This window comes from Lepidochelys olivacea (genome assembly GCF_965140295.1).
Source record: "Lepidochelys olivacea isolate rLepOli2 genome assembly, chromosome: 9".
Taxonomy (NCBI): domain Eukaryota; kingdom Metazoa; phylum Chordata; order Testudines; family Cheloniidae; genus Lepidochelys; species Lepidochelys olivacea.
This window is the reverse complement of record NC_140419.1, coordinates 28,449,307-28,468,149: the sequence shown is the minus strand read 5'-3', so window position 1 is coordinate 28,468,149 and position 18,843 is coordinate 28,449,307. Positions and strand designations below refer to the sequence as shown.

The window sequence follows — 18,843 nt, the reverse complement described above, 5'->3', positions numbered from 1 at the left end:
GCAGAAGGAACTATAATACTCTGCATAACCAGTAACTTCATTTCACTAGAAGGAAAGGGTTTTGGTTTCCCCCCCGTCAAAGGTATGGGAGAAGAAAAGATCCTACCTTGTCAGCTACTTCTCAATGAGGAGTATTCTTCTTCATAGGCTAGGTCTACACTATAACCTTACATTGGTCTAACTACATCGCCCAGGGGTGAGAAAAATCCACACCCTGAGCCATGCCGTTATACCAACCTAACCCCTGCGTAAACAGTGCTAGGTTGACGGGGGAGCTTCTCCTTTCAACGTAGCTACCGCCTCTCAGAGAGGGGGATTACCTTTGCCCATGAGAGAAGCTGTCCCATCAGCATAGTAACATCTTCACTGAAGTGCTACGGCTGAAGCATTTTAAGTACACACCTGCCCAAAGTCTCTTCTGTTCCCTTCAGAGCCCCTCCTCCACCACCCAGCCCTTTCAGCCCATTCAAGTCCCACTTGTCCTTTGCTCCCACACCTGCACACTTTCCTACGCACCATGTGCTTCTCTCACTTCCTGATGTTCCCCTTTGTCAGCAAATAGCTAAATACTTGTTGTAAGCCGGAGCCCCATCGCTGACATGAAGGAATTTAGCATCTCTGTGCTTCAGTGATGGGCACAGTAGGAACAGCCAGCTACTAAGGGAAACATTGGTAAGGTGCCTAAATGACTTAGGTGCCTGAGTCCCATTTTCTGAAGCACCGTAGGCCCAGCCCCTCAGAGGTATTGAGGCTCCTGCTAACCTCACTGAAATCACTGGCAATCACTGGAAGCTAGGAGCCTCAATGCCTCTGAGAAGCTGGACTTTAGGAAACTGGGTGGCTGGCCCTTCAAGGGGAATGGGGCCCAGCCTCCCTTGCAGCACTGCCAATGTCAGTGACTCAGGCCCTAGCAAAGGGAAAGCCCAGGGCCCCACAAAACCATAATCTGTCTCTGATAATACTGCACCTGTGGCTGATCAGCTACCTCCCAGCTGAGACTAATCAGAGCAATAGAAAAGTCTGCAGGTGGCTCAATTGGGGTGGAGAATTGTTGGGCCCATGTTAGTGCCTATAGCAGGCTCTGGAGCAGGGTGAGTCTCAGGCAAGTAGCTGGTGGGAACCTGTAAGGAATAGAGAAGACCCTGCAGAAGATCCCAGGTCCAGGGAAAAGACTGGCTTTATATGTGGAATTTATGTTAAACTGTTTCATTGCAAAGGATTGGCCTGAGAAAGAGGCCCTGAACCAGACTTTGGGTGTGGTGCCTTCCTGGCCTGGGAAATAAGACAACAGCCCCATTCAGTTTCAATGCAATTTAGGCCCCCTAAGTGACTTTTGAAAAATGAGGCATGTCACTTAGGCACTCCCAAAAACTTTACCCAGTGAGATTATGGTTGACTGTGTTTGTGGTCAGGTGTAGGGTAGACTATCAGCCCCTATTCTAACGTGTGTGTAGAGGTAAATGTTTTCAGTCCTATAGGAACTTTGATTGTTGTATATCTCAGTAGCAACCTGACCAGTTGGTCATGGACTCTGTGAGAGAGCTCATCTACTGGCGTTCTTTCCTGGGCCAAAATGATAGTGGACAAAATGAAGGCCTAAAGAATTGTGACGGAGGAGACATTGGGGGCAATAACTTACTATAGAAAGCTAAGTGGTACTGCATAGTGATGGTTTTAACAACTACTGTAACAGCAATACAATTGCCAGAGGTAAAACTCACAAATAAACTAATGTAACCCTGCTATGAACAAAGTTCTTTAGGAGATAAGATCTTTATTTTAAAGGAACATTGCAATGTTGGACTAGTGGTAGAAAGGCCCGGTGTTCCCGTGCCTCCTACCTCTTCCCCAGGGACCTGGTGCCCTTCCTACCAACCCCCCAGAAAATCTCTAATAGGAGAAGTTGACCTTAAAAAGACCAGGAAAGGAGAGAGAATCAACAGCCGCCAGGCTACCTTCAAAGACATGTGACGGAAAGGATGGGGTTCCGTGGCTTTGGGGCCTTTAAATGCCTATCAGCAGGGGTGAAAGTGAGCCAGTACGGTACCGGTAAAAAACAGGTACTGGCTGTACGCAGCCCACATTACCATGTGAGAGCAGGTCCAACCCTTAGGGTATGTTTACACTATAATAAAAGACCTGGGGCACAGCCACTGCTAGCCGCGGTCAGCTGACTCAAGCTTGCAAATTGCAGTGTAGACATTTGGGCTGGGGCTGGAGTCCGGGCTCTGAGACATTCCCCCTGGAAACCCCTCACAGGGGGAAGGTTTTAGAGCTGGGGTGGGCAAACTTTTTGGCCCAAGGGCCACATCGGGGTTGTGAAACTGTATGGAGGGCCGGGTAGGGAAGGCTGTGCCTCCCCAAACAGCCTGGCTTCCGCCCCCTCCCACTTTCTGCCCCCTGACTGCCCCCCTCAAAACTCCCGACCCCTCCAATCCCCTCTGCTCCTTATCCCCTGACTGCCCCATCCTGGGACCCCCCATCCCAACCGTGCCCCCCCCGGACCACACCCCCATCCAACCCCCTCTGTTCCCTGTCCCCTGACCGCCCCGACCCCTATCCACATCCCTGCCCCCAGACAGGCCCCCTGGGACTCCCACCCCCTATCCAACCCCCCTGTCCCCTGACTGCCCCGACCCTATCCCCACACCCCTCCGCCCCCACAACAGGTCCCTTGGGACTCCCACGCCTATCCAACTGCCCCTGTTCCCCATTCCCTGACTACCCCCCGGGACTCCCTGCCCCTTATCCAACCCCTCCGCCCCCTTACCATGCCACTCTGAGAGGCAGGAGCTCACAGACGTGCAGCCTGGCCGGAGCCAGCCACTCTGCCCAATGCGCTGGCAGTGTAGCAAGGTGAGGCTGTGGGGGAGGGGGACAGCAGGGGAGGGGTCAGGGCTAGCCTCCCCGGCCGGGAGCTCAAGGGCCAGGCAGGACGGTCCCATGAGCCGGATATGGCCCGTAGGCCATAGTTTGCCCACCTCTGTTTTAGAGCCTGGACTCCAGCTTCAACCTGAACAACTATGCTGAAATTTTATCACCACCACACCCTCTGAGCCCCGAAGAACCCTTCAGCTGACTCAGGCTCTGAGACTCAGTGCCATGGTTTTTTTACTGCAGTATAGCCATACCCGTAGTCTCTATTGTACTAGACGAATACGCTTTTGCAGAGTTACAGTCAGCGATATCAGTTATGTAATAACAATAGCCAGATTACTTTACCTATTCCTCCTTACTTAATGACAATACAAAGTAGACTATATCTAGATTTGGATGACTTCCAGCGATCAGGTCTAATTGTACTGACATTCTATTGGTTAGTTCTGATTACCATTTTTTCCATCCCCTCTTAGAATATACTAACATGTTCTGTAATGACAGTGAATCGTGATGAGTCATCAACATTGTTCTCACAAAACTCTGCACTTGCTGCTTGAACCATCCACTAAGCAGAAACAGAGTCTCAAAACTCAGTTGTCTATTCATTTATTTTAGATTTAGATGGAATTTCACTTGAGTTTGGGGTTAGCATACAATTATCATTGGGCTTGCTCGGTAGCAAATGCTATAGTTAAGGCTGAAAAAACAGTTTATCTTGTGAACACACGGGTTGTAATTTTCCTTGTCTTGTTCATCACAAGGTGAGCTGGATTTTTTGGGGGTGGGGGGTGGGGGTTGGACAGGGAGAGAAGGGGAGGAAAGATGGAGTCAGCAATTTGAGTGAGAGAACATGGGGGAAAGTGATTCTGCTCTCCAAATTGAAGATAGTGACTATCTTTTTCACCTCCCGTTTTTTTCCTTATCAGTATAATAGCAACATTGATGTAGCTGGAAGCCTGGGATCCAACTTTGCTCCAGCACTGCAATAATGAAGTGTGTATATAAATCCACATAGGAACCAATTTTGTCTTCACTTCCATGGGAGCAGCTCAACAGGACTTTGATGGGAGGTTCATGTAACTAGGAACAGAACCAGGCTCCTTCTGCATACAGAATATTACAGAATATAGGTAAATATGCCCTGCCGCCCCAGCCATGCTGGAAGACTGATAATTAGTGCCTAACCTTGTTCTGAGAAGCAAATTTGTTTATTCAGGAATATTAATCAAGGGGTTTTTTTAGCAAAAACCTCAAATGTGTGTTTTCTCAACAAGGTCTTTCAGCTGAGTCTTGAAGAATAGCTCTGCTTTAATTTCATGTTAGGCCATATTGCTCAAGACAGATTACATCTCCTATGTCTTCTCATGACAGACCTGTTATAAAACTGTTTCTTTATGAGTAATCTCCCAAGATTGTGATCTATGGAAAGCCTCATCCATTTAGGAGGGGGGAAGGCTCAACATTTTGGCCTTCCCAGATGGCAATTTAATAGTCCCACTTGCTGGCCTTCTGTGCTTGCTTTTCATCAGCTGCTCCACTGTAGGCCACACGAAGAAAACTATGTCACACACAAGAAACCTGCAAGGGATTCCATGGAAATGCTTTGCATCTGTGCAACTGTTAGTCCCACTTTTCCCTTGAGAATCTTTACTGGTAATGCTTATTGCCGCAGAGATCATGCCTAGAGAAACTTTGAAGACATTCCTGTGAATCCTGCATTTCAATTGCAATCTTTCCTAGCAGGGCCTCAAAGTTCATCTTTAGCAACAACAATAAAGCTTTTTGCTGTTTCTTATCAAGCTCTTTAAAAAAGAATTCTTTCAAGTGTGATGACTAGAATTGTGCATAATGCTCATGTTTGATCATATTAAAGAAGTTCTATATTAAAATCACAAATGAGTTTGATTCCCCATAGTTTAAATTCCAGGGTATTACTAATGAAGAGGTCTCTTGGTTTTTGGTACTGTTTCTCTCCCTCTATGTGTGAAACTTGCAAGCTGCTAATTGCGTTAGTACATTCTAAGACAGAGTCTGTTCTCAAAGCAATTCTTTGTAATAACAACTACTCACACAGAGAGAGACTCAAAGCAATACTCTGTAACAATAGAAACAGCACCCAGAGACTCCCCGCCCTTTTGTTGTATTCATCTTGCTTTGTTAACAATTGTGATTAAAATAGAGATAGAGGATGTATGTGGATGGATGCTTGGTGTGGATAATAACTGAATGATCAGGGAGGTGCCAGCCTAGGAATCCAGTGTCCATCGGCTGAAGGCGGCGTCAAGTGGAAATAACCAGAGGACCCCCGGAGGGCAGACTGGAATCCACCCAACAGCCTCAAGAATGGGAGAACCAAAGAACAAGATAACATCTGGCAGCACGGAGCCGTCAGGAATGTGCCATCTGCTGATTGATTCAACAACAGCATGATGAAGCAATTCCCATAGACTGGCATAGGAAGAAATTCCTATAAAAATGGACTCTAGAAAGTGAGAACTTTGGGGTCTGATTCTGCAAACCAACTTCCAGGAGCATCAGACGAGCATCTGACAAGGTCCTGCTCCCTCCTCATGTCCAGGCCAGCTGGCCAGTGGCTTGGCATGAGCAACTCTAAGGCTGGTAACTATGATAACAACCTTGCAGAACCTGTGTTTGTATGAATGAATGTGTGAATAAATATGAGATTGAATGGAATGTTATAGCTGTAACTAACTGCTTACTATGATTCTTTCTGTATTCACAATAAATGTGGTATTTTGCCTTTTCCCCTTTAATAAGATCCTGCTGGTTTTTATTTTATTGGTATAACACTCACACAGCATAACCACCTCTTAGTTTCTTTGCGGGGGGGTCTCGCGGTCTGCGCTACCCAGATTTTCAAATTTTGTGACAAGAAAACTAGGCTAATCACAGTTAACTTCAGGCCGGAGCAAGCACTCTGTTCCTCTATGGTTCTAGTCAGTGTCCCTTTCACAGCTGTGCCTCTTGCGGCCCTGGCATCTACAGCTGCAGCTGCACTGAAAGAAAGTTCTGAGATCTTAGTGGTGGTTCTGCCTGTCTGTCTCAGGAGGAAAGGCTGAAGTTAAGCAGCCACGAACTGCTTCTTTGAACAAAGATGCAGGCAGGGAGGGTGGCTGCAAAATTGGGGGGGTGGGGGGGGGGTTAAAAAAAGCAAAAGGCACCTTTTCCCACCTCCTACTAGTCCTACCCACCCAGTGCTGTCAAAACCTTGCCCTCCCACTCATCTCTGACAAAGACATATGAAAATGCTCCTTAAGAAAGTACCAAGAAAGGCCCCAAACCAGTTCTTTTCAGTTTAGTCCTATGCTAACTGCATATGCAAATCTTTGTCTCAGTTTTATTTCCAGAGCTGAGCTGTCACCAGAGGGCACCAGATAATTTCTTTCCAGCTATGTTTGACCAGTGAGTACTAGACAAGAAGCTGCATTCTATGGACCAGTGTGTCTCAAACACCACTGCATCCATTCCCCAATGCTCAGACTAAAGCCTGGGGCATGTGACAGTAGCACTTTTAACCTGAAGATTGTTCTGCTGCCATGTTTAGCTTGGTAACTTTCTGGCTTGTGGTGTTGTCTCGGGGGAAAACAAATGGAAGAAAGAGAATTGAAAATGTAGTATGCGTGGAAGAGCAAGTCAGAGCTGCAAGGGAACAACCTGGAAGGGCCGACTATGGCCATAAGAGGTGAGACTCTGGCAGGTCCCTCTTGATAGGGAGCCTTTGTCTCTCATGGTTGGTGCTTCGCTCACTGGGGGCCTTTTCTTCTTTGTTAGTCCACTCATAAAAAATGCATTTTTAAAACATTTATTGAGGCTGTTGTGATTAGTGATTGTACATAATTACTGGGTGTCATTGGATTTACTAGCTGTATCACAGCAGTTCTTAATATACCCCACTAAAGGGGGCTGTGGGGTGGTGTGTGTGTGTTTTTTTAACCTTTAGTGCTGCCAGAAAACACTTCCATGGAAGCTTGTCAGGGACTCACTCATCCTGGGACTTCGTCTTTACCCCACATTCTGTTCTATCACATTGTTTTATTCATGGAGATGGTTATGATGAACATTTGCTTGTTGGTCACAGGTGTGCCTCAGGGCATGGCTGTCAGGCCGTGAGATGTTTACAAACACAACATACACTTTAAGTGGCATTTCTTTTGCAAGAGTCCTTTTGCAGTGATAATGCAATTACAAGTAATATCACATGCTGCTGGACAATGCCACACCCGTTACAATTCTGTGCTGGAAAGGAATACCAGCTAATATCTGCCAGAATTCACCAATAGGCTACATATGTATTTTTGCATGGCAGACACCTATTTTGCCATTTCATTAGTATCACGTGCACTGCAGTGGCTTTCAGCACCTACACGAGGAACACCTACTTGCAGGTTTATATTTCATGATGGACGTGATCGACATTTCAGCATAGGGGGCTGCAAATGCCAATAGCAAGAGCAGTGTCTGGTGACAAATAATAGTGCATTGTTGAAGCTGTGAGATGAAGACTTTACAGGAAATCCCCATCATATTATCAGTTTTCTCCCAGCGGAGCACTTTTGGTTCCAGTTTGATTCCACATTTTGGGCTATATTCTCTCCTCTTGCAGTCTGTGGAAAAAGTGCTTTGAAATCTCTGCAAGTTAAAATTTGTCAAGTTTCAGAGCTATGCTACTCTATTCAAGTTCTTATTGCATGCCCATCACCATGGTATCCAAGCCATTTCTCCATTCAGGGCTAGGGCCTTGTGCTCATGTTGTATGAATAGAGGGTCCATCCACATAGATCTCATCCGGACAAGCTCAACTATGTTGCCATTGGCTTCCCAACTGCAACTGACATCTCTCCCCGAGCAGGGAAGAAGCCATGAATGGGGAACTAATGCTACACTTGATTCCCAGGAATTAAGGCATTGTAAAATAAGAACAGTAGCCTGAGCTAACAGATGTGAATGACTGGAAACTGATGCTGTTGGCTCTTGGCTAACATGGCCATTTTAAAGGAAGCACAAGCATCTTTCGTTGGGTAATTGTTCCCTTCTAAATTCAGAAACAAAACTTCTGAAAAGACTCACCAATAAACAAACATATAGATTGCCCGATAAATGACATTATGCTGATTATTGTATTTGACTTGGTGCACCTGGGGTACTAAATACAAATGGAGAGATACAGCATTTGACCATCCCAGTGTACCAGCCTCATAAGACTGAGCTTGAAGTTAGCCTCAAGTCACCAGTCCTGTAGTCACTCTGAAGCAGGCAGAGCCTGTTATGTACTACTGCACCAGATATGGACTACAGAGCTTGCTTATACACACCAGATATGTTCATGATAAGGTATTTTAATGCTCTTCCAGGTACAGCTGAGGTTCCTTTAAATAGGACATTTTAGATACATTGCCACCTACTGGTGGAACAGTATAATGCAGCTTAGTATTCTATTACAGAGCCAATGAAATTCAGGTAACCCATTGTTTCATGTTCTCTGTGTATATAAATCTCCCCACTGTATTTTCCACTGAATGCATCCAATGAAGTGAGCTGTAGCTCACGAAAGCTTATGCTCAAATAAATTGGTTAGTCTCCAAGGTGCCACAGGTACTCCTGTTCTTTTTGCAAATACAGACTAACATGGCTGCTACTCTGAAACCTGTCATTATGCAAATCAGAGACCAAACCGTAATCTGAGTTATTAAATATATTTGTGCATTTCCCATTTAATAAATGTTTCACATTAAATGATTCCAAACACCTCCCTTCAGCATCCTAGTCAACCATTCACAGGGCAACCAATTTTTTCTGAAAGGATTAATCATGATTCAGAAAGCTATAAAATGCCAGGGACTTATGAATTAACTGATAGTGATGGTTTTGTTCGGCTGTTAGCTGTCAGCGTTTCTACGCCCCCATTGCACTGTGTCATTCATATGTATTTAAATATTATCAGCCACTGTATAATGACTGTAGGGTATAAGCTGTCATTGCTTCTCCAGTTCTTCTGTGTTCCCATGTCCTCCAATTCTCTCACTACTCTTTCTTTCTGCCCCTCACTTCTTTGATTCTCCTTGCATTTTATTCTTGTCTCAGTTCTATCCATGTCTGAACTAAAATCTGCCCATCCCCTTCCTTGTCTTAATTTTACCTTTCACTTTGCCTCTGTCTTCACTGATCAGCCCCCAATCATTATTGAATTTACATTAGAAATATGGGTGCGATTTCCTTAAGAGGTAACTTGAGGTGAACCACACCACAGAAGTGCCAGTTGTGACATATGCCATAAGGAACTGGAACTAGGCATCAAGAAGCATGGATACTATGTTCCCTTGGAAATCCAAAGTCAACTGGGCCACCTGTTTCTTATTTGTGTCCTGTAGGATTGATACATTCCACATGACTTTGAGACCCCCTAAGGTCAAATGCAGCTCTGATTAGAAAAGGAAATGCAAGTGTGAAGCTTGTCTTAGTCTCTGGTGGAGAGTAGCTCACATCACATAATTATCGCACAATTGGGCCCATTAGGAGCTTCTGCTCAGGGTGAACTAGTTATTTTTAGATTCCATCTACAGTTTCATGTTGGATATTCATTAGTCCAACTCAGATTTATATTATTAAGGGCATTAAACATTTGAGCTGTGCAGTTACCCATCACTTTACAGATCACAGATAAGACACATTCCTTGCCCCCAAGACAAGAACTATCAGGCATAGAACAGCTGTTAACCTTTAATGAAAAGATACATGTAAGATAGTTACATCAACAGGTGCTAGAGTAAAGGATGATATCACATTCCATAGTAGCATAGTGGAGCAGATGGATGCGGCAGCTGTTTCCAGCTACCTTTTATGTCATCATTTTATAACTGCTTGTGCAATGCATTATTAAGGCCCCTCTTTTTTTATTAATGCAAGTCACAGTAAATGGATTCTATCCTATTTGACATCTCTGTGAACAGCTTACCAGGCTACCGTGCTTTTAAGTCCTTGAAGTATTTTACATTCCTCTGGTGTAGAGTTAGAGTACATAAGTAGTATTTGCTGTAGACAAAGGGCACAGAATCAGGGTTCCAGGAAGACAGCCTTATGAAAAAAGATGTAGTTGAGATTCAGAAAGGGACTTGAGAAAGCCCGTCCAACAAGCCAATTGTTTGGGAGATCCTCCAATCCTTCGGTCTTCCTTCACCCCGTAGTCAGCATGTCTATGTTAAGTTCTAACGACTTTTTTAAAATTATCACCTTCAAAGCACCTTTCCAAAATAGTTACTTAAGCCTCACAACACCCCTGTGAGATGGAGAGGAAGAGAAATTGTTTACTCAGCTGTTAATGAGGGAAAACATTTTGTGATTTGCCAGTGAGAGAATCTGGGTTAAGTCTCAGGAGCTCCTGGCTCACAGGGCTGTGTTCAGATCACTAGTCCAAATCACCAACAGCACTTCTGTTATAGTTGGTGACACAATGTGTTAATGCATTAGCCAATCACTCTGGGATCAAATCCTGATTTCATTCACAAATGGGGTAAACTCGTAGTTCCTATTGTGAATGTTTACCCACGTCATAAAGTAACCCCCAAGTTTTCCAAAACCGGTAGTCTTTGACCAAGAGTCTCAGGATTAGAATGCAGGAGTGTTGCAGATCATGGATTAGCACAGGGGTAATTTAAGGAAATTTGTATACTGCTTATTCATAATAGGATTAAAGCCAAGCAGGCTATAAGGGCTTCGTTTTCATGAGCACTGAATTCAGACAGCATTACAGATCTTCAAGTTCATTAGGTTGGCTGAGCTATCGTCATTGGAAGGTACGGCTTCATTTTATCTTTAAATATTGGATCTAACTAATGGGTAGTGAAGGCAGAGCTTTAAGGATGGTCCTTTGCCGCAGCAGCACTTTAATGTTGCTGCCCCGTCTCCCCCCTCCCCCCATGTCGGCGGCCCTGCCGGTACGGACCCTACTGTATGAGAGCAACTTATGCCACAGCACAGTTGTATGAGTGCAGTAACTGATTTTACAAGATACAGGATGATATCCACTTCACCCACATATCATATATGGCCTGGAAGCACAGGGAAGTCTAAGTTCACAAGCATGCGTTTAGAACAATTTCAGTATTAGTCTTAACAACATGTGGTAGAAAAGGCCAGATTTTCAAATGTAGGCCTGGAGCTCATTGATTTGTTTTCAGCAAATGATGAAAAATATTCTGTTAATGTGAAATTCAGATCCTGGGCAAAGGGGCACTCCCAGGCCAATGCACGACTTACACTGTGTTGTGAGGGCTTAAGTGGTACATAGACCTTAGGGTGGTGGTCCTCTCTGGGAATGAAATTCATTGAGTGACATTGTAGTGAAGCACGAATAGTGGTGAGTTAGGAGCTGGTGTGGGGACAAATAAGTAGTGTGCCTCTGGGACGCATGTTGGATGTGGCATGGGTGGGTGCAACTAAGATATATATCGCCTAAACCTACTCATAGCTATTAATAACCTGGACCACAATTCCGTATATTAAGGTTTCTTTTGCTCAATGTTGGCCACTTAATCCAAAGGGAATCTCTTTCCACAGAACGCTTCTTTACTTTATTCCAACTGGAGTTAATGCTCAGCAAGTTCTAAAATCCTCCAGAGAACAAATAATAAAAAAAAATCATACGGAACAAAAATGCAGCCAAAAGCTTTAAATTCATTTATTTATTTTCTCTTGTATAAGATCAAAGAAATAAAAACCAGAACCAAACTCTGGGTACAATAGTTTGATCTGATTGATTCTGATGCATACCCTCTGTATGTAAAATAACCTAAATTAAAAACAACTGCTCACACATCATAACATACAATTAAAAAGTAAATAAAAAAAAAAGTTAAAGTACTAGCACATACATGGATGCAGTGTATTAAGAAACAGTTTGTTTCATCACCCATTTTCAAAAGACATTTTAAACCCTCCCAGCCCCCCCAAAACACCCCAGCATTTGTTTTCATCATCAGCCCACCCTCCCCAAAAAGTTACATTCTAATAGTGTTATCAGAATACAAGTTGTAATTAACATCCTATTACTCCGTATCCGCAACGTTTATGTATGTCACACTCAGTGATGGTCAACAGTACAACTGTCCCACTAGCATATTTACTGTATTGAGACAAGTAGTGTGAATTTAGTAAAATAAATGTAATTTCACAAACTGAAATAATAGTGAAATATTGTAAAAAATTTAATTGTTTCAATAGAATTACAAATACATATGCTTTTTGAATACTTATACTTCTGTCACAGCCTGTTTTTAAAGTCAGAAAACTCCTTGAAAGGAGGACTTCACAACAAACAGGATAGTATGGGGGTTAGGGAGAGTGTCTGTGCATGTGATCCAGCACATACTCTCTGTAGAAACAAGAATATGTTATGGTGTAAAAAATTACTTTATCTTCACCATGATTTGGTTCAGAATGAAAAAAGGTTTGACCTAACCTACGGGCAGTTGCTTTACAGTAGCAATAATATTTTACATAGCACCTTTCCATTCAACTCTGCTGCTGTTTTATTATCACAGGAATATGAAAACGATTACAAAATGTAATGTTTCTGGGCTTTATTCTCTTCCCTCGCCCCTCCCAACCTACACCAGTATACATGTGGAGAAGCGGGTACCAGCGTTAGAATTCTGATCTTTGTTTTTTATGAACAAAAAAAACCAACTAAAAACATTGACTTACTAGTAAATGCTTACACTAATTTTGCTAAACTTTAATTATAATATTGACTAAATCATGGCAGGGTGCAGATCCCCTGGTGTAAATTGTACTAACAAGCCAGTAACTTCAATGGAGCTTGACTGATCATACAGCAGCTGAGGATTTGGCCTTAAAAAGTTTTACTATCAAAATCAGATACCATAAATCCCAAATTCTCTGACTATATAAACCATTTGTGTAACTAAAAGAACAAAACCATAGGACCATCTGATTTTCATTTAAGTTTATAACCTGATACACTTTAAAAAAAGATTCAAGATAATACAGTAATAACATTCAGCCCCATTCGGTCCTTTGTTTGTTCAGAAAGATAATTTCTAATATCTTAAGGCTTAGTTCTAGCATAAGTGGAAAGAAAAAAAAAAGTAAAACAATGCCCATTCAGCAATATTCTGTGCAGACGCAACTCTGCCTCCTCATCCCGTGTTATATTAAAATATATATAAAAAGAACTAGTCTTCTCTGTATAATAGAACTTCATTGGGTAGCTCTCTCCCCTCTCTTGCTTAAAAGACAAGACAGCTTCCATGCCACTGTGGTAACATGCAACCAAGCAGCTCTTCTCTCACAAGGAAGTTTCTTGTATTGGGTTCATGGTATGGTATTGTTTAAGTGAACACAGCTGGTTCTTCTTACATGTGTGTCCCTATCTGTAGCCATCCATCCCTCTCAGGTACTGTTATTGTTTTCTGTTACATAATCATTCACCTTTCCAATCTAGTCCATATTTCTGCCACTTCATCTCTAACCCTTTCACCTGCCTCTTTTCCAACAAGATAGAAAAAATCCTTTAGTGTCCAATACTCTGGTGCATAGATAGGATCTTATGGATTAGACCTGATAAACAGACATTTACACTGAGTGCTACATCTCTTGCTTTCCCCACATAAACTGGATCAAGCTCAGAGACTTGTATTAATGCCTTTCATAAACAGATACATTTTTTTTCAAAATAAAAAGCTTAAATTCATAGATTATAAATAATAATAGCTCAAAATACTTAAGAATTTCAGGACTTCATTTGCATTTCAGGGAAACTTTGCATACTTTCTGTCCTTGATGCTTTCTCAGCCCCAAACATTTGAAAAAGAAACCTTTATAGGATATACAGTAGATATGAATATACAGGATAGTATGCCATGTGTCTTGTATACCAACTCTAGCAAGCAACAAGTATTAGGATTTTAGCAACTTCACCAGACATACAGGCACCTGCCTGGTTATCACGGATCTGATAAAAGTGACCATCTGATTACAAGCATTCAGTTACCTGTACGGTTTCATTGATACTGTCAGTTAAAAACCATTACTACTGAAAACAGGAAGAACAAGGCTTTTTTTTTTTAAACTGCATATGGTATTGTCAAGTTGTGCTAGTCTTTTCTGTCCTGATTTTTAAGTGTATTTTTGCCGTTGTCAAAAATAGTTGCCACAGATTTATTTTAAAAAATGCGTTCATGTATTTAGTTAAAAAACTGTAGTGCTTAATAAAATAAACATCAAAATCTAAGATGTATTTTTAAAAAATTACACGTTTATGACTTTTTTAAAGGTGGCAGTACCAGTCCGGTTATTTTACAATATTATCGTAGTGTAAAACCGTCACTGAACCATTCTGCTACTTTCAAATTGGAAGTATTTATCTGGAAGCTATACAGTAATATACTGAAAAATAAACTGCAATAGTACGGTTTGTGCCTTGGCAAATGTATAATAAGGATTAGTATGGTGGCTATGGAATCAGAATTATTCTGTATTCCATACTGCACAATCTTACTAATAATACAATGATTTTAAAGCTCAAAGCTCAAGTTAAATAGATAAAAAAGCATTTGGTACTATTGTCATAAATATAATTATAAAACTGCACTTGTGGTCTGATTCTGTGCAGGTATTTTTTTTAACCAAGCTGCTTATGTGTGGTCAGCATTTTTGGTTCATTAAGAGTCGTAATTTTAACTGAGAGCCCATGAGTTTAGTCATGGACACAGATCTCTATCCCATACTCTGCCCATCTGTGATTCCCATCCCCCCCAAAAGAAACACTTCTATATGATCTGTAAAGGAAACACAGGTTACAGATGTGTAGAAGCAGTTCTTGAAAAACAGAAAGAAACATATATTTTATATTTAAATTACTGTCAATCAAATTCAGGCACAGGTTAAATTGACCATAAAGGTGATACAGCAAGTCATTAAGTCAGCAAGTATATATCTGAAGATTTTCAGACGCTCTACCTCTATTTCAAGAGGGAAAGGAAATGTTGGCTTGTATTAAGGGCTGAATCAGCATTGAGTGATTATTGATTACAGCCAGGTGAGGAACGGCTCACTCTTGTTGAGTACGGATTCCACGTCATTGAGGATAGGGATCAGGTCTTCAGACTCTAAAGTCCCAAGATCTACATTTGTTCCTGGAAGACAGTCGAGGAAATCAGGGAAACGTGTCTGTTGTGAACTTACGTTCATGGGAGTCTGTGCCACAGTTTCGCCTGTAAAAGAAAGAAGAATCATAGAGGCGCTGGCTCCCTTCTAAAAATGATTCTAAAAAAAAGCACACGCTGAAAATTGTAGGCACACTTCCCCCCCACTTCTTGCAATCACCACATTACAGGTATCTTCTATAAACACTGCTGTCAAGCCTCCTTTGCTTACAGAAAAGCATATCCAGAGAAGGATTTCTCTTTTGTTGTGCTGTCAAAAGCACAAAAAAGTTCTTTTCAACAGTATTTGAATAATCAGCCTCTGTTCCCTCACTTAAGCAGTCAGTGAAATTCCTCCCTGTGCAGAGGGCTAATGGAGTCAAATCCCACTTAAGGACTGTGCTCTGGCTCTCTGCATAAGAGTGAATTTCATCCATAGCCCGCAGTTCAAACTAAGGCTAATGACGGTTTAACAGGGACTTTTCTTTGCAATGTTATTACTCTATTTTTTGGCTCAATTAACAATAATGAACAGTAAAATCATTAAGGGCATGACCGTGTACTCACTGCACACCCAGAACTCCCACTGATTCCAAAGGTAGTCTTGAGTCCCATTGACTTCACTGACTTATTTCAGTAGCTGGAGAGAACTGGTGTGTTTCCTAATAATTTACTTTCATCTTTTAAACAATGTGAAGATAGTAACAAAAAAAAAATTCAATATCTAAATGAACTATGCACATGTTTGGAAAGGAAATCCCAATGCAATGGCTCTTCTTAGGAGATTGTTCTCATGACACAACGAATTCCCACAGAACTAGACAACGCAGAAATTTGGAAGAGCTAAAACCAATTCACCTAGGATTAGATTCTGCCATGCTTACTCATGAAGGGTAGTACTTTATTCCCTGAAGAATTCCACTGACCTAGTGCAGTCAAGTATTAGGCCACATGAGTAAAGGAAGAATCTGGTCCTGAAACACTGCAAATCAAATCTGGGCCAGATACATAGGAAATCCTTCCAAAACTCACCAGCTCACTTTTGGGCTATATCTTCAATTTTCTGTCAGGGGGATTCACACACAACTCTCCACACTGACAGATGAAAAACAGGGCCCCTTATTGTGCTCCCTTTTTCAAGTTGCCACTGAAGAACTTGACCCTACACATTCCTTGCATGCCCCAAATTCCCACTGAAATCAGTGATTCATGTAGATCAAGATGCAGAACTGTGAGCTTGAATTGGCTGCTGTTTGTATTGGAGTCAGAATATTATGGCCCACATTGTGAATCATACCCATATATGAATAACAGCCCTGCAGCTAACCATACCAGTAATAAAGTGGAATCCTGAAATCACTAATACTGTTAACAGAAAAACTATAAGCAGAGTTCACTTTAACAACAACTACAATTTTTCATTTGCATGACCATGACCACAACCAAATACTGGGGGGAGGGAGAGCTCAGTGCTTTGAGCATTGGCCTGCTAAACCCAGGGTTGTGAGTTCAATCCTTGAGGGGGCCATTTAGGGATCTGGGGCAAAAATTGGGGATTGGTCCTGCTTTGAGCAGGGAGTTGGATTAGATGACCTCCTGAGGTCCCTTCCAACCCTGAGATTCTATGACCAGGGAAACAATAAGCAGGTGTTATTCTTCAATATAAATAGAGTTTTACTATATCAGATTCCACTGTAAGCAGTTGAGTGGTATATGCTTGCTGGAAGTTATTTATATTGTGATAGCTCTCAGAGGTCTCAATCATGGATTAGGGCCCATTGTGCTAAGTACTGTAGAAGTGCAGCACTGTACTATGTTATATTAACTTTTCAACAGTCCTACATACATTGAGGTCTTTCAAAGCCACCGAGAAGATCTGGTTGACAATTTTAAACTCTCACCCTTAGCATCCAATTCATCATTCCTTGCATACCTCTGCCTTGGTCTACACTAGGAGTTGAGGTCAAATTTAGCAGCATTAAATCGATTTAACCCTGCACCCGTCCACACGACGAAGCCCTTTTTTTCGACTTAAAGGGCTCTTAAAATCGATTTCCTTACTCCACCCCTGACAAGGGGATTAGCGCTGAAATTGGCCTTGCCGGGTCGAATTTGGGTACTGTGGACACAATTAGACGGTATTGGCCTCCAGGAGCTATCCCAGAGTGCTCCATTGTGACCGCTCTGGACAGCACTCTCAACTCAGATGCACTGGCCAGGTAGACAGGAAAAGGCCCATGAACTTTTGAATTTCATTTTCCTGTTTGGCCAGCGTGGCAAGCTGCAGGTGAGGCCAGAGCTCATCAGCAGAGGTGACCATGATGGAGTTCCAGAATCGCAAAAGAGTTCCAGCATGGACCGAACGGGAGGTACGGGATTTGATCGCTGTTTGGGGAGAGGAATCCGTGCTATCAGAACTCCGTTCCAGTTTTCGAAATGCCAAAACATTTGTCAAAATCTTCCTAGGCATGAAGGACAGAGGCCATAACAGGGACCCGAAGCAGTGCCGCATGAAACTTAAGGAGCTGAGGCAAGCCTACCAGAAAACCAGAGAGGCAAATGGCCACTCCAGCTCAGAGCCCAAAACATGCCGCTTCTATGACGAGCTGCATGCCATTTTAGGGGGTTCAGCCACCACTACCCCAGCTGTGTTGTTTGACTCCTTCAATGGAGATGGAGGCAACATGGAAGCAGGTTTTGGGGACGAGGAAGATGATGATGATGAGGTTGTAGATAGCTCACAGCAAGCAAGTGGAGAAACCGGTTTTCCCGACAGCCAAGAACTGTTTCTCACCCTGCACCTGAAGCCAGTACCCCCCGAACCCACCCAAGGCTGCCTCCCGGACCCGCCAGGCAGAGAAGGGACCTCTGGTGAGCGTACCTTTTAAAATAGTATACATGGTTTAAAAGCAAACATGTTTAATGATTAATTTGCCCTGGCATTCGCAGCTCTCCTGGATGTAATCCCAAAGCCTTTGCAAAAGGTTTCTGGGGAGAGCAGCCTTATTCTGTCCACCATGGTAGGACACTTTACCACTCCAGGCCAGTAGCACGTACTCAGGAATCACTGTAGAACAAAGCATTGCAGTGTATGTTTGCTGACGTTCAAACAACATCGTTCTTTATCTCTCTGTGTTATCCTCAGGAGAGTGATAGAATTCATGGTCACCTGGTTGAAATAGGGTGCTTTTCTTAAGGGGACATTCAGAGGTGCCCCTTCCTGCTGGGCTGTTTGCCTGTAGCTGAACAGATATGTTCCCCACTGTTAGCCACGGGGAGGGGGGAGGGATGAGGGGCTAGCCACGCGGTGAGGGGAGGCAAAATGCGACCTTGGAACGAAAGCACATGTGCTATGTAGGTAATGTTAACAGTAAGGTTTACCGTGAAAGAGTGTACTCATTGTTCTATAAAAAGTCTCTTTTTAAATACCACTGTCCTTTTTTTTTTCTCCACCAGCTGCATGTGTTTCAAGGATCACAGGATCTTCTCCTTCCCAGAGGCTAGCGAGGATTAGAAGGCAAAAAAACCGCACTCGCGATGAAATGTTCTCTGAGCTCATGCTGTCCTCCCACACTTACAGAGCACAGACGAATGCGTGGAGGCAGACAATGACAGAGTGCAGGAAAGCACAAAATGACCGGGAGGAGAGGTGGTGGGCTGAGGAGAGTAAGTGGCGGGCTGAAGAGAGGGCTGAAGCTGAAAGGTGGCGGCAGTGTGATGAGAGGAGGCAGGATTCAATGCTGAGGCTGCTGGAGGATCAAACTAATACGCTCCAGCATAT

At 42.9% G+C, this 18,843-nt stretch overlaps 1 protein-coding gene across 1 annotated transcript in view; it reads right to left on the bottom strand.

Moving 5' to 3' along the window:
• Positions 1-11,551: 11,551 nt before the first annotated feature.
• WWTR1 (WW domain containing transcription regulator 1) overlaps positions 11,552-18,843 on the bottom strand; it is a 122,231-nt gene continuing 114,939 nt past the window's right edge. The window contains exon 6 of the mRNA XM_084639012.1: positions 11,552-15,131. Within this exon, the coding sequence (XP_084495138.1) occupies positions 14,947-15,131 (185 nt within the window). The 3' untranslated portion in view covers positions 11,552-14,946. The remainder of the gene's footprint in view (positions 15,132-18,843) is intronic.